At 44.2% G+C, this 13,478-nt stretch overlaps 1 protein-coding gene across 2 annotated transcripts in view; it reads right to left on the bottom strand.

Moving 5' to 3' along the window:
- AGXT2 (alanine--glyoxylate aminotransferase 2) overlaps positions 1-12,042 on the bottom strand; it is a 29,809-nt gene extending 17,767 nt beyond the window's left edge. For both annotated transcript variants that reach the window (XM_008154822.3, XM_054714326.1), the window contains exons 1-7: positions 11,955-12,042; positions 8,263-8,351; positions 6,811-6,992; positions 5,137-5,260; positions 3,732-3,826; positions 1,448-1,541; positions 545-638 (exon numbers count right to left, since the gene is read on the bottom strand). In XM_008154822.3, coding sequence (XP_008153044.2) covers positions 545-638; positions 1,448-1,541; positions 3,732-3,826; positions 5,137-5,260; positions 6,811-6,992; positions 8,263-8,351; positions 11,955-12,042 — 766 coding nt within the window. The remainder of the gene's footprint in view (positions 1-544; positions 639-1,447; positions 1,542-3,731; positions 3,827-5,136; positions 5,261-6,810; positions 6,993-8,262; positions 8,352-11,954) is intronic.
- Between the last annotated feature and the right edge of the window lie 1,436 nt (positions 12,043-13,478).

Here is a 13,478-nt window from a genome sequence, read left to right as displayed (position 1 = left end):
CCTCCTCCCTCATGTAAAGAATGCAAAAACAATGCGTTTGGTAAATAGAAGCTTTCCTGGCGAGAAGGCCTTCAAAACATTTGCGAGAGATGTCAGCAGCTTTCAAGAATGGCCTTACGTGTTGACAGATGCTCTCATTTTGGCTGGCATTCTGAGTCCCTGGGGAGCTTCTTGACTGGAGTTTTGAGATTTCTAAAAGTATTCTTTGTCCTCTCTCCTCCTCCCTTTGGAAATGGGTAAATGATCCCACCAACCGTATTCTCTTTTAAGATCAGTAGCAGAGCTATTGCTAACAGAGTTAACAGAGCTTCTTTAAATCACTACCAGGTGACAGTCTGGGTTTAGCTTGGCTGTGGGAGCAGCAGGTGCCTTTCCTAACAGCCAGATAGGACAGGGGCAGGAGGCATGAGAAGTGATTCAATGAGGGGTTGCTTTCTAGTTTGGTTTCCTTCCCCACTTTCCCCCAGAAATGTATCAGCCTTTCTCCAAGCGACTTAGCGCTCCTGATCTTCCACCAGGTACCGCCCTCCCTGCCCAGTGGGACCTGGTGCACAGCTGCATTTCCTAATTGTTTGCACTGGAGAATCTCGACAGTGGCTTCCTCCCCAAGGACCACGGAAAACATCTGGGCACATTGTCTGCAAATGACAAAAGAAGAAGTTTGGCAAAACATGAGCAGGAGACAGCCAATTTGGGGGATCACATGGTACCAATCAAGGCAAGAGGGTTTCAAGATTCCTCTCCCACTTAGGAGGAAAACCTAATTTTCTGCTCTGCAGAGATAATTGTTTTCTTAGAAAAAGTTATGTGGGCACTCTACAGAGGAAACGGGTTTCAACGTCAGCCTGGAAACAACTGGCTCGAGGGTTTGGTGGGTGAGGGCATCGGAAAGAATAAGAATAATTAGGTGTCTGATGCTGAAAGTGTGGGGACAGGGGTGACTTTATAGACATTTTATGCATTTAAAGCTTTGAGATCTAATTTCAATGCATTTATTGAAATTTACCTGATTTTACTTAAGAGCAAAACTCGTTTTACAAGTCCTATTATTCATTATTCTCCAGACTTGGAAGGCCTTTCTAAGGAACACTTCCCGACAATGGTCTTCAGACAATGAAGTTAAACTGAGCCCCTGGTGAATGATGGGCTTTACATTGGTTTCTAAGGCTCGTACCTGGAAAATCTGATCAATTGTTCCACATACCCAGCAGCCTTTAGAGCAGGCGTCCTCAAACTATGGCCCGCGGGCCACATGCGGGTGTTTATGCCGTTTCGTTCTTTTACTTCAAAATAAGATATGTGCAGTGTGCATAGGAATTTGTTCATAGTTTTTTTTAAGCTATAGTCTGGCCCTCCAATGGTCTGAGGGACAGTGAACTGGCCCCCTGTTTAAAGAGTTTGAGGACCCCTGCTTTAGAGAAATAAGACAAAAAGTCTCAAAACTCACTGATTGGCAGCCCACCCCACTGGGGAGTGTCATCTTGAATTGCCCTACGTTTGACAAGCCAAGTGTGTAAGGACTGCATCCGTGGTAGGCTCCTCTGCAGAGAAAAAACAGTCAGAGGACAGAGTTAAGTTCATTATTCTTTATCTCTGACCTGTGAAGCACGGAGTAGGACAACAGAGAAAACCTCGGAAGGCCATGGAGATGCAATGGAACACCATTTCATGCAACTCCAGTAGTTTCTAAGAAATCTTCTAAGCCTATGTCAGGCAAACTAACGTATTTATCCTTCCTGCTGGTATCATAGATTTGAAATGGTAGGAGAAATTTTGGAGACCATCTAGCCACAAACTCTGACCTTACCACCTGCCTTACTCTGTTACTCTAAAGTAGTGAGACTCCTAGCAACAAGACAAAATTATACAGGTGGAGCAAAAATAGGCTTACAGTTGTTCATATGGAAAATAAACAATAATTAATAAATAATCTATCCTATATAATAAAGAGCTAATATGCTAATTAGACTGAACAGCTGAAGGACCATCCGGACAACATTCCAGACAAAGCCGAGGCTGAGCCCCTTGCACGAATTTCATACATCAGGCTCTAGTATATATATAAAAGCCTAAGTGACCAATCTACCATTCGACCGGTAGCTGACACACACTGACCACCAGGGGGCAGACGCTCAATGCACAGGCATGGAAACATGGAACAGACTGATGAATCTCAGAGGGTAGAGGGGTGGGGGGAGGGCAGGAAGAGATTAACCAAAGAACTTATATGCACACTAGAGGCCTGGTGCACCGATTCATGCACCAGTGGGGTCCCTCAGCCTGGCCTGCGGGGACTGGGCTGAAACCGGCAGTCCGACATCCCCCGAGGGGTCCCGGATTGTGAGAAAATGCAGGCCAGGCTAAGGGATCCCACAGGTGGCACCGGGCCTCTAGTATAAGAATTAATTATGTTTCGCATACTACAACTGTACACCTACTTTTGCCTCACCCCGTATGTTCAATGAGTATTTGTCTTTGAAATAGTCACCTTGAGAAGCCAAATGTTTCTTCCTGTGATGCAGCTATTGCTCAACACTGTGGGGGACTCCTTTTTAAGTGCCTTAAAAGCTACCTGATTTGCCATAGAAGAAACACAGGTGTTGCTTCTTCTTGAACCCGAAACAATCCTATTCAGTATAAATCATCCTAGTCATCGATTTGGCTTCAAATGAGTTTGGGCAATTTCCCAAATCAAAATCACTCAAAATGCAGATTTAGGACTCTGAATGAAGACATGCAAATAGATGGTCATCTATTTTGAAGGAGGAGACACAACCATCTGATGAACTCTAGTGGCACCGTTACTGCTTTGAATAGGTTAATACTTGCCTGGACATACATCTTCTGGAATGTTCCTTTAGGTAAAATATCCATCACAACTCTTTATAGTCATATTTCTTTGATAGCAAATGTTTTCTCATGCCTGCTATCCCTGCATGTGCTTTTTATATGGAATCTAAATAACTATTGGGTGTGCTTTGGTAATAAAATTGTGCTGAAATGAAATCTTCCTTCAGATCTAGATAGAAATTATGGCCATACAGCGGAAAGAATGGGACTATTTCTTCATTCCATCAACTTTTGCTATATCTCACTCCTGTCTTTTGCATAAACCTTACTATAATAGTGTTTAAATGTGCTATATAAAATCACCCGAGGGAGTAAACTGTAAGCAAAATTCTTAGTGTTCTATTATTTTTAACGCTAGTAATTTAGTCATCAAGGGTTAATAATTAACCTATTAAATGACTAATTCTCAAAAGTCACCCAAAGGAACACAAGTATGAACTGAAAAAGAAGAAAACATGGAAACCTGGTGCAGCTGGCACTATGAATGCCCGACTGGCTCATTAACATAAGCAGAGATTAAGTGGGCCCTGGTCCTATGGTAGAGTCATGAGTTTCTATGAGTGGAGACCAGTAATTCTCCACTTGGCATATGTCGTCATCAAAGTACATCTTCCAAGTAAAAAGAGCTGAGATGTGACCTTCACTTCCACAGGAGATCTGTGACATTACTAGACTTCACACTGTTGGTTACGCAGTCAGGGACCCCTACTTTGGATCAGGCCAATTTGGATGGGGTCATCCAGTCATAAAATTCATTTGACTGATCTTGCCTTAAAACCTAAAATTAGAAACATACCCCTCCATGCTATATTTTACAGCTAGACATTTAGTGTTGGGGTAAGTCAATGCCATTCAAGTTGGATATTCCGAGGTGTGGTTACCTGAACGAAATGATGTCTGTGTTCTTTGTGTGTGCCCTGGCCATCAGCATGGCTAGGTCGTTGGCTTCTGAGCCACTGTTCATCAAGAAAATGACCTGGAGGGAAAGAAAGACACGTGGCCTCACACTTCAGTTTATTTTCTTGTTATCCATTAATTCAAAATTGCTGAAGACTGTGTCCCAGCCCGGGTTATTAAGGAGAGTTTCCTTCAGACTAGCAGTTCTGTCATTTGACTACTCTATTAATTCTAGAGCTTTCCATTGAGCAGCTGCTAAGTGCTAGAGATGCGAAAATGGCTCAGGGATTTTCCCAGTTGGGAAACGTTTTGGATTTTCATCGGCTTTGTTTGACGCTCTGCAAAATGCTAAGAAGGGGAGACGTGCTGAGTGATACACAGTGATTAGTGGCTGAGTGGATCCGAGCACCAGGTCTCTTGATTTCTGAACCTAACTAACCCGAACCTGAACCCCAACCCTAACCTGATCTGAGGGCTTGGGACTAGGAGGCTCCCTGATCCTGCAGCCCGAAGGGTATCGAAGCCTGAGCTGTGTGTGAATGTTGAAAAAACAAGCAAATGAACAAAAATGCAGTTCATCTTGGCCAAAAGAAAGGAGCGAACGGAAGGGTATGCATCCTCCTGGCTTGGGGACCGGGAGCATGTGGGCGTGTGCTATGCCCTTGTTGACTTCCTGGCTTCTGCTCTCCCATAAACATGACTGGGCTGAACTTTGGTTACAATTATTCCAACTTTCATGTCTTCCAGGTACTATAGTAAATAGAGTATCCAGGTAACAGAGTGAAATAATAATAGTTAACACAGGCACTGTCCTAGGTACTACATATGTATTAACTCATGGAATCCTTAATTGCAAATCTTAGTCAACATTTTAACATCTCAATTCAGTTAAAAAATCCAATCATTTCAGATACAGAAGAATCTCATTTAGTAAAATTATCTAAGTGCATCTTAGACTAAATAAACTGAACGGTGGCCAGACTATTATGCGTTCAGAGATCATAATAATCTGGCCACTCAGGGTATATTTTTTATTTGAAAATGGCTCCACTCTTTGTAAAAGAAAAAAAAATGCAAATGACTTTGCAGAGGGGCTATGAATCAAAGAGATGAAAACCTCCTGGGGTACGTAAAGGAGAGAGTGGGGGGAGGAGGAGGGACTCCTGCTAAGGGATGAGGAAGCGACCAGAAGCTGGAGCAGAGGAGTGAACCCTGGCTGGTTTCACCAGCAATTCGTCAACTCCTTTCTTCTCGATTGCTTCCAGATACAGCTATCAGCTCACTATCAGGGCAAGGCACACACCAAATTCCCTGCCCATTCCCCTGCGGCCCAGGGCAGCTCCTCTGGGATCCCCAGGCTCCCCTCCCTGGGAGCTGGGAGCATCATACCTTTAGAGGTTCGGGGAGAAGCGCCGAGAGCTGCTCTGCGTACTCATGGATCGGTGGGTGGAAGAAGAGGGCGCTGGTGTGCCACAGGCGGCCCAGCTGCTTCTGCGCCACGGCGTTCACCTTCCTGGGTAAACCGGGAGCAGAGTTACCCACGCTGCAGGCTGGTAGGTCCCTCACACACTGGCCACTGAGCGCAAACATTCCATCCGAGCACGTGAGAAAGAACTCGAACCGTCAGAGGTGACGGGCAATGTGGCCTCAAAAGGTAATGAAGGAGCCTAAATGGTAATCTTTTAAAAAAGAAATTCGTAGCGTAGGAGGGAGTTTGGACTTACAGTCTCTTCCAACGAGGCGTTCTTATGAATTACACTTTCAATAGTTTGGAAGCTAGAGACTCTAGATGCAAGCCTGGGTGTCTTCCTTTTTATTTTTTTCAAGAATTACAGATCCATCAAGCACATGCATACAAGATCAGTATTCCTTTCCTTCAAAGAAGATTCCGATATCTGGGTCTTAGTAGTGGTGGAAGTTGAACATTTTGTAACTGTGAAACCACATTCTATGAAAGAAAGGTCATGTTGACGGGCAGTAGGAACTAAGGGCAGATAGACAGGTAGGACTTGGCTTGGAATGCCTGGAAAAGCCAGATGCAGATGTTTGATCTTGATTTAAAGAACAGCAATGGCTGAATTTTGTTACACACCAATCTGTTATTAATAACTGTCCCACCCCGAAAATCAGTTAGTAGTTAACCAGTTTTGAGAAATGCAAGATCAAACAGATTCCTTGACTGCAGGACTTTTCAGTACCTTTAACAGTCTCATGTGCACAATTTCTCCCTAGGAGGGAGATATAATTTATAGTGTTTCCTGAGCTTATTTCCTCCAAAGATCTCTTGGTCAGTGTTCCATGGAACCCCCTTTAGAAAAGTGTGGAGCGCCAATAAACTCTCAGACAGAAGAGACACTTGGCCAAAGCATTGCTCAACAAAATAAATCTGAGAGCCACGTGCAGGTAGAATGGAAGGCAGGGAGGTGGGGGTAGGGGGAGGGAGACTGGTACTGGTAGTCCTGCTGGGAGGGTACGGTGGCCTTCTAGGTGTGGGCGGAGGAGACTCCTAGGAGATGGTGTTAGTTGAGCTCATGACTAAGGTAGCAGAGAACCTCATGATTAATGGGCCCATATATTCCTAATGTAAATTTCCAGCCATGTCACACCCTTCTCCTGTCGTCCTTCCTTTCCTTGTCCATGGCTCAGAGTAGCTGATGAAGGTCCTTAGGCTGGAACTGCTCTCTCATCTCTCATTCCCTCCCCTCCACACGTGTGCCGTGAGAACTGCCTCCCTTACTCTTCTTTCTGCCTCTCCAAGTGCACTTCTTCTCTCGGGAAGCAGTTACTAGTGAGTAGACTCCCCCCCGCAGCCACACACGCACAGCAGTCCAATCACACGGTACCTTCCCCATGGCCCGGGCCATGAGGATGACTAAAGCTTGCATGGTCAAGAAAAAAGTGCAGTGTTCAGATTTTTTTGTTACCCAGGAAACAGCAGGGAGCGTGTCAGCCATAAACTGGGATGGGAATTTTTAATCAGGGCCCCACATCACTAACGTGGCCGTTCACCTGTTCTCCATATATTCTCCTGGAGTGGAAACCCAGACTTCTAAGGCTACTCACGGGTGGCAGTGGCCGACACTGACAGTGACGATCCCAGAGAAGAAGTCCAGGTATCTGTTTCCCTCGTGATCGAAGAGCCACTGCATGTGGCCCTGGTGGAGCAGCAGAGGGTCCGGGAAGTACACCACCTCGGGGGAGAGATGCTCCTTGTAGACCTCCAGGACGCGGCTGTAGGGCATGGACTGTGGACAGACAGCGCTCAGTAGGAAAAGTCTTCCTCTTCCTCTCCCCACAGCTCTTCCCACAGCAGCCACTGCAGCAGTGCCTCGCCTCTCTCCTAACCCCAGGGGGAATCTGCCCGCGCTCCCCTCCCCTCCTCACAGGACATCAAGGCCCTTCTTTGCAAGTAGGGGAAGTCAGGAAGGTGGTCCTTCCACCCATTTTTAGATCAAACGTGAAGGAGGGGACAGGGCATTTCTACCTCTCAGTGGAAAGCCTTGGCTTTGAGTTGATTTTAGCTGCGGGGGAAAAAGACTTAGGAAGAAAATATCTGAAGCAATAAGTCGGCTTTAAGATTTTTAAATTTTGCCATATATATATTTTTTAAATAAAGAAATGAAGTGCTGATGATGTTCATGCTCATAATTACCAAACCTGTCTCCTCTGCTTCTCTTCTTGTGGGTCCCTCCTGACTGTCTATTATTTATGCAGTTTCTAACCTATGAATATTATGTAGAATAAAAAGTTTGGGGAAAGAGAGAGAGAAGGGAGGGGAGGGGAAAGAAGAGGATTGGAAAAGAGAGAAGAACAGAAAAGCGGGGGGGAGAGGTTTATTAACTTGGGAGCAAAATGATAACTTTATATTTTTTGGTGGAGAACTCAGGAAGGCCAGATCATGCATTGCCATATGAGACAATCAAAATCAGAACAAGATTTTTTAAAGTTAATGTGCCAAACCATTTTGTGATATATGTACTTATGTACGTATTTATATCTCTGTCCCTGTGATATATCGTCACGGATGCACTCTGTCTCTCTCTGCCTTCCACCTCTGTCTCTGTCTCTGTCTCTGTCTCTGTCTTTCTCTCACAAACATGCACAGCCATTCATACCATGGCGTTGAATAGAGCCAGGGGGTTCAGACGCTCTCAGTGGTTTAAAGGAGAGACTATCTGGGTGGGACGGCCAGGCCATTTATGGGTCCTTCTTTTTTTTAAAAGTATTTTTATTGATTTCAGAAAGGAAGGGAAAAGGAGAGAGAGATAGGAACATCAATGAGGAGAGAGAATAATTGATCAGCTGCCTCCTGCACACCCCACACTGGGGATCGATCCCACAACCTGGGCATGTGCCCTGACCAGGAATCAAACTGGCAACCTCCTGGTTCATAGGTCTATGCTCAACCACTGAGCCACACCGGCTGGGCTGTGGGTCCTTGTTGAGAAAACAGTCAACTTAGCCTTCTCAAGAAGAACCACCTCTTTTGGGTTTCCCTAAAGCTCGAGCTCTTACCTGGTACCTCTCGGGTGTGAAGTCACATGGAGGCATTCTGGGTTTCGTATGAAGACCGAGCTTGGTTACAGATCTCCAGAAAGCACCTACTAAAAGCGAAGTGAGTTAGGATCCTCAACTAACCAGCACACAGGCCCATTTGTATAAATCTCCTATAGCTCGTTACCTGAATCAAGGTCCTTAGGATATTTTATTTCTTAGTTTAAAAAATCATTTAAATCAGTCTTTAGATGGGATTTAAAAACTGAGGCATCTCAATAATGAATTTTCCGGAGAAAGAAAAGATAGTTTCTCTCAAATGGAGTCAGGGAAGGTGTGGGAGATATTGGGAGAAGTCACGGTTTCTCCCATCAGGGTCTTCACAAGCTTGGAAAGCTCCTCCCCTACCCCCATGTCATCAACATTTCTCTCTTCAGTTGACCAAACTTCTTGCAGTGCTGTGTGTTGCTGGAATATGTCCCCTTTGTTAACAGAGGTACTTTCTAAGTGTTGGGTTGCCCAGTGTCTGAATCCCAGGACCCACCCCAGTGTCAATAATCAAGGAATGAATGGTTATTGACTTTTCTTATAGGGAATAAAGACAGAGAGATGCTGGGCAATGTACTATATTAATAAATACTATGTGCAAATAGGTCAGAAAGACAAAACCTTCCTCCAAACACAACACAAAGACCATAGCAACACAAGACCTGAAAAAAGCAAAGATAAGCTGAGCCAGAGGAATCGTGAAATATTTGGAGCTAGAAGGGACCTTCGACTTTATCTTTTGATTAAAATGCTCACTTCACAGATAATTAAACCAGCCTATAGTGGTGAATTAATTTGTTGAAGGTAACCGAGCTAGTTCGCTGCAGCACAAGAATGAAACGCCACATCGCTGACTCCCAGCCCTGTACTTTTCCCCTCACTCACTGGCCACCTTCACCCTCCCCTCCAGCACAGATTTAAAAAACAAAACAAAACAAAACCAAACCAAACCCTACTGGGGATGGAGCCCACAACCTGGGCACGTGCCCTTGACCGGAATCGAACCATGACCTCCTGATTCATAGGTAAACGCTCAACCACTGAGCCATGCCAGCTGGGCCCAACACAGATTTTGATGAAATAATGGACCAGAGAAGATAAGAGCTGGAAGAGACATCTAGAGACTTTATGAGTACTCTTGGAAAAGAATGCTGCTAATTGAAGATTCAAGGTCAGTATCAGAAGATAATTGGGGAATGCTGAGGCAATGAGGTCTCTTGTTCAGTCCACAGATGAAGTGTTGGTATTTTGTGTGGCTATGAGGTCACAGTCCTGAGAAACACAATGGACAATTGCATTTTTAAAGGAAGATGAAATGTAACAGCATTGGATATGTTTTCTTTCAAAGAGCTCTCATTCACTTTTTTGCTCTAAAGAATCACAAATGTCATTAATTTGCTCTTACTTTAAAAGCAAGTGGCTTTTGGCTAGTCATAAAAATAGTTTAAGTTTTCTGAGAATTTCACCTTTAAAAAGGTTTTCATTGTGTCTCTCTACATTAGTTACTTTTCTGAGATGAAAGAACAATTCTGAGTGTTTCTAAGAATTCAAATTTCCTTCACGCCTTCAGTCTCATTTTCCTACCTGCAAAGTTGGAGTTGCCCATTGAGAAAGATCAAAGCACTCTTGACTTCATGGTTATAGGAATTATGAAATTAGGCTGAAAGAAGAGAATTGAAAAGAAAGATTTGATAAAGGAAAGCCTGAGTTTTAAACAGTCAAAGCAGATTCATCCATTCATTCATTCAACTGATAGGAATACAATGGTGGGATGAGGGCTCCAAATGCAATATATAAAATCCTGTTCTTAGAAAGGAAGGAAAGAAGGAAGGAAGACAGATAGCAAGCAAATGGGAAAAATGATTAGTCAATAAGTGAAATAAGTCTAGATAACATCCCAAGTCTAGATACATCAAGTGGGTGTATATTTTGCACACAGCAAATTCTTAAGAAGAGTGTGTTCAATGAGTGTGTTTGAATGAACTAACACAAGCAGGAATACATCTAGATACAGTAGGTAAGAAAGAAGACATCAAACTCCAAATGATTTTATTTATTAATTTTTTAAATTTTAGAGAGAGAGAGGAAGGAAGAGAGATAGAGATATTTGTTGTTCTACTTATGCATTCATTGGTTTATTTGGTTTATTCTTGTATATGTCTTGACCGGGCATCAAACCCAAAACCTTGGCATATTGGGACAACACTCTAACCAAATGAACCACCTGGCCAGGGCCAAACTCTGAAGGATTTTAAAAGGCCAGGTAAAAAGTATGACAGTCATGTCTACATGGTGTGGGTTTGCAAGCTTGCTTCTCTGCAGTGGAGCTCCGTTAAGGAGTTCCCAATGAGCTGATCAGGACCTCCAGGCAACAAGCCTCACCTGCCATTTCTAAGACACCTGCTGCTACCCAGCCCAGCTCCACAACCAGCAGGGGTGAGGGGAGGATGGAGGAGGGGGTCACAGAGAGGGCTTTTCCTCTTGCTTTGTCAGCAACTGGTATTTTCAGCAGAGTGTCCTCCTTATCAAGCATAAAACTCTGGGTATTATTCTAGCTCCTTCTTAGAAAATGTTGGGGTTAATTGATGTTCTGGCAAAAGACCCATGGCTAAAGGAAAAGAGAAATCCAAACAGGATTGGAAGAAGGGTGGGTAAGAAAGGGTCCGGTGGAATCACTCTAACTTTGGAGTCAGACAGAGCTGGCTTTGAATCCCATGTTGTCACTGCTATGTTTCTGCCTTTGACCAAATTTCTTAATCATTCTTTATCCTTCTTTCTCCTCATCAGTGAAATTGGATAATGGTACTCACCTACAAGTCTGGTTGAAGATGAAAGGAGATGATAATATAAAACATCAGGCGTATTAAGTTTCTGGGGTGGAATGAGAAGCAAATAGTGGAGGAAGAAAGGATGAAGAACAAGGAGAGATGAGGAGAAAATGAAGATAAAATTGATCGTAATAGGGAACGGAAAGGGTTCCTATGCCCCATTAGAGCTTGTGAGGCCAGGTCCCACAGTGGCACATAAATGTGCCGATAGCTACTGATGCTCATGTTTGCATGAGGGAAATTGTTGGGGGCGTGGTGGTGTTCTAGTGGAAGAAGAGATGTGAAAATTCACAAACACATAGGAGGACATAATATATGAAGCCACAATGGCTGGTTCCCCCAGGTCCCCTCCGATTTTCTGTTGCTGCTGGGAAGAGAAGAGTCTGAGCAGGACAGGGGGATTCAGGGCCGAGTCCCGTTTTTTTGTGTGTCCCTGGGCTAATGACTGCACTTTTCTGATCTCAGTCTCTGTGTTGTAATTGAGGGGATGGTGGAAATTTGTGAGGATGCCCTATGTCTTTTAAAGGGGTTGTCTTTGAGCACCTATCTATTGCAGTTAATACTTTATGTTGCATTCCTTTCCTTTTTACATTACAGCTATGGTATCATGTTTTTATTTTTGAAAGTGTATATAGCCAGGTTTTATTATCCATAAATTTCATTGGAAAATACTGGACAAGGGAGAGGGCTTTGGATCCAACAGGGCGAAAACCGCTGTGTTGGTGCCCCGTCTCTAAGACCCCATCCAGGGCTAACATTTCATAATTCCAGACACAGGCTCTGTCCTTCCCTCTCCCTTACCCTCTGCTGATCCACGTCCCCCTGGGTTCCACTCACGGCTCAGGGAAGGGCATGTCTTGGGGGTCCTGGGTGAGGAAGTCTCCAGGCGCAAAGTTCTTAGCAAATGTCTCCAGGCTGGAGTCATCTCTCCTGGTGAGGAAGCCAATTCCCATGGAAGCAGGTCGGAGGAAGGATTCCACCTGCTCACCCACCGGCTGGACTTTGAGATCAGGAGGGCAGGGGAGGAGCTTGGGAGAGGAGTCCTGGAGTGGTTACTGACAAGCCCAGAGGTTTTAGGGCGGCAGCAGTGCCTAGAGACAGGGAAGGATAAAAGGAGTGGGGGAAAGGAAGGGGAGAGAGGAGAGAGAGAAGGCAGGCAGGCAAAGGGAAGGAGTTCTGGATTAGTTTTGTGTTTCGTCAGGGTCTCATGGGATGTGCTTCTCGCTGAGGGAGGGTGGTAATGGGTTGGGGTAAGGGTCAGAGGTTGAGAAGGAGGGTGTGAATAAGAGAGTTAAGGAGAATATGCATGAAGTGAATGGGTAAGGAAATAGGTATTGGTATGGGGGGGGGCTGTAGAGGAAGAGGACAGGGATTAATGGGCCAAGGGACACTCCAAGAGGAAGGAGAGGGGCACCAATGGGCTAGGGAAGGCCGTGGGCAGCGGGGTATCCCCGTAGGTGTCTGTATGAGGCAAGAAGACAGAGCTGAGAAGTTAGGGTGCTTTATTTTTAATACATTTTACTTTCTTAAATTCCCATTTGTCACTCTTGCCTCCCCCTTCCCCAATCTGCATAGGCAGGTATTTGATGTGTTTAATATATATCTTTTTGTTGGTATGTATGCTTGTAAAATGTGTATTGTTTGTGGTAAATGCATTTTTTTTTCAAATTACTTCATTTTAGTAATATTGGTAAGCACTGGTAAGCTTTTGGATATTTTGATCTCCCTAGTACCTACCTGACAATGTCCTCAACTTAAGAAGTTAAAAGATGGGTTTTGGCTGTTTAAGAAAAAATGTGAAACTAGACATTGAAATAAACCAGGTCTTCCTTTTAATAGTTACCAGGATTTAGATGTAATTATCCAAAGGGAAAATGTCCATGAGTTTTTCTGGAGAAGTTAAACACATAGATAGTGAAACTTCTAGAGTTCAATGTGAAATAACAGTGGCAAATATTTTAAAATAAACATTACAAGTTCATGGAAGTTCCTGACTGGTTTAAAGAAATTGGGTTCCATTTGGGGTGATGTATCTGAACCACAGAGTTTCACCCAAGAATAATCATTAAGGGCAGACAGACTTTTAAAGGGAGGGACAGGTCTTGCCCTTGTAGAAGGCATTATTAAACAGTGCGAGTGATATCATTGTATTCAACCTAGTTATTAATAACAGGAAAGGACAAAGGGAAGGCCAAGTTTTATAGGCATGTCATTTGGACAGCTTCACCAGGGTCATGCGGACCCCACACTCAATGGACTAATGTACTGCAGCCAACCTGATGCTGAACTGAACCTGGCTGCAACATGGAACGGAAGCCGTGGACACTGGCTTTGCTTTTAGCTCTACTGAAACCCTAGCTA

Source organism: Eptesicus fuscus, chromosome 4 (assembly GCF_027574615.1).
Source record: "Eptesicus fuscus isolate TK198812 chromosome 4, DD_ASM_mEF_20220401, whole genome shotgun sequence".
In the NCBI taxonomy this organism is placed as follows: Eukaryota; Metazoa; Chordata; class Mammalia; order Chiroptera; family Vespertilionidae; genus Eptesicus; species Eptesicus fuscus.
This window is presented reverse-complemented; position numbering and strand designations above follow the sequence as displayed.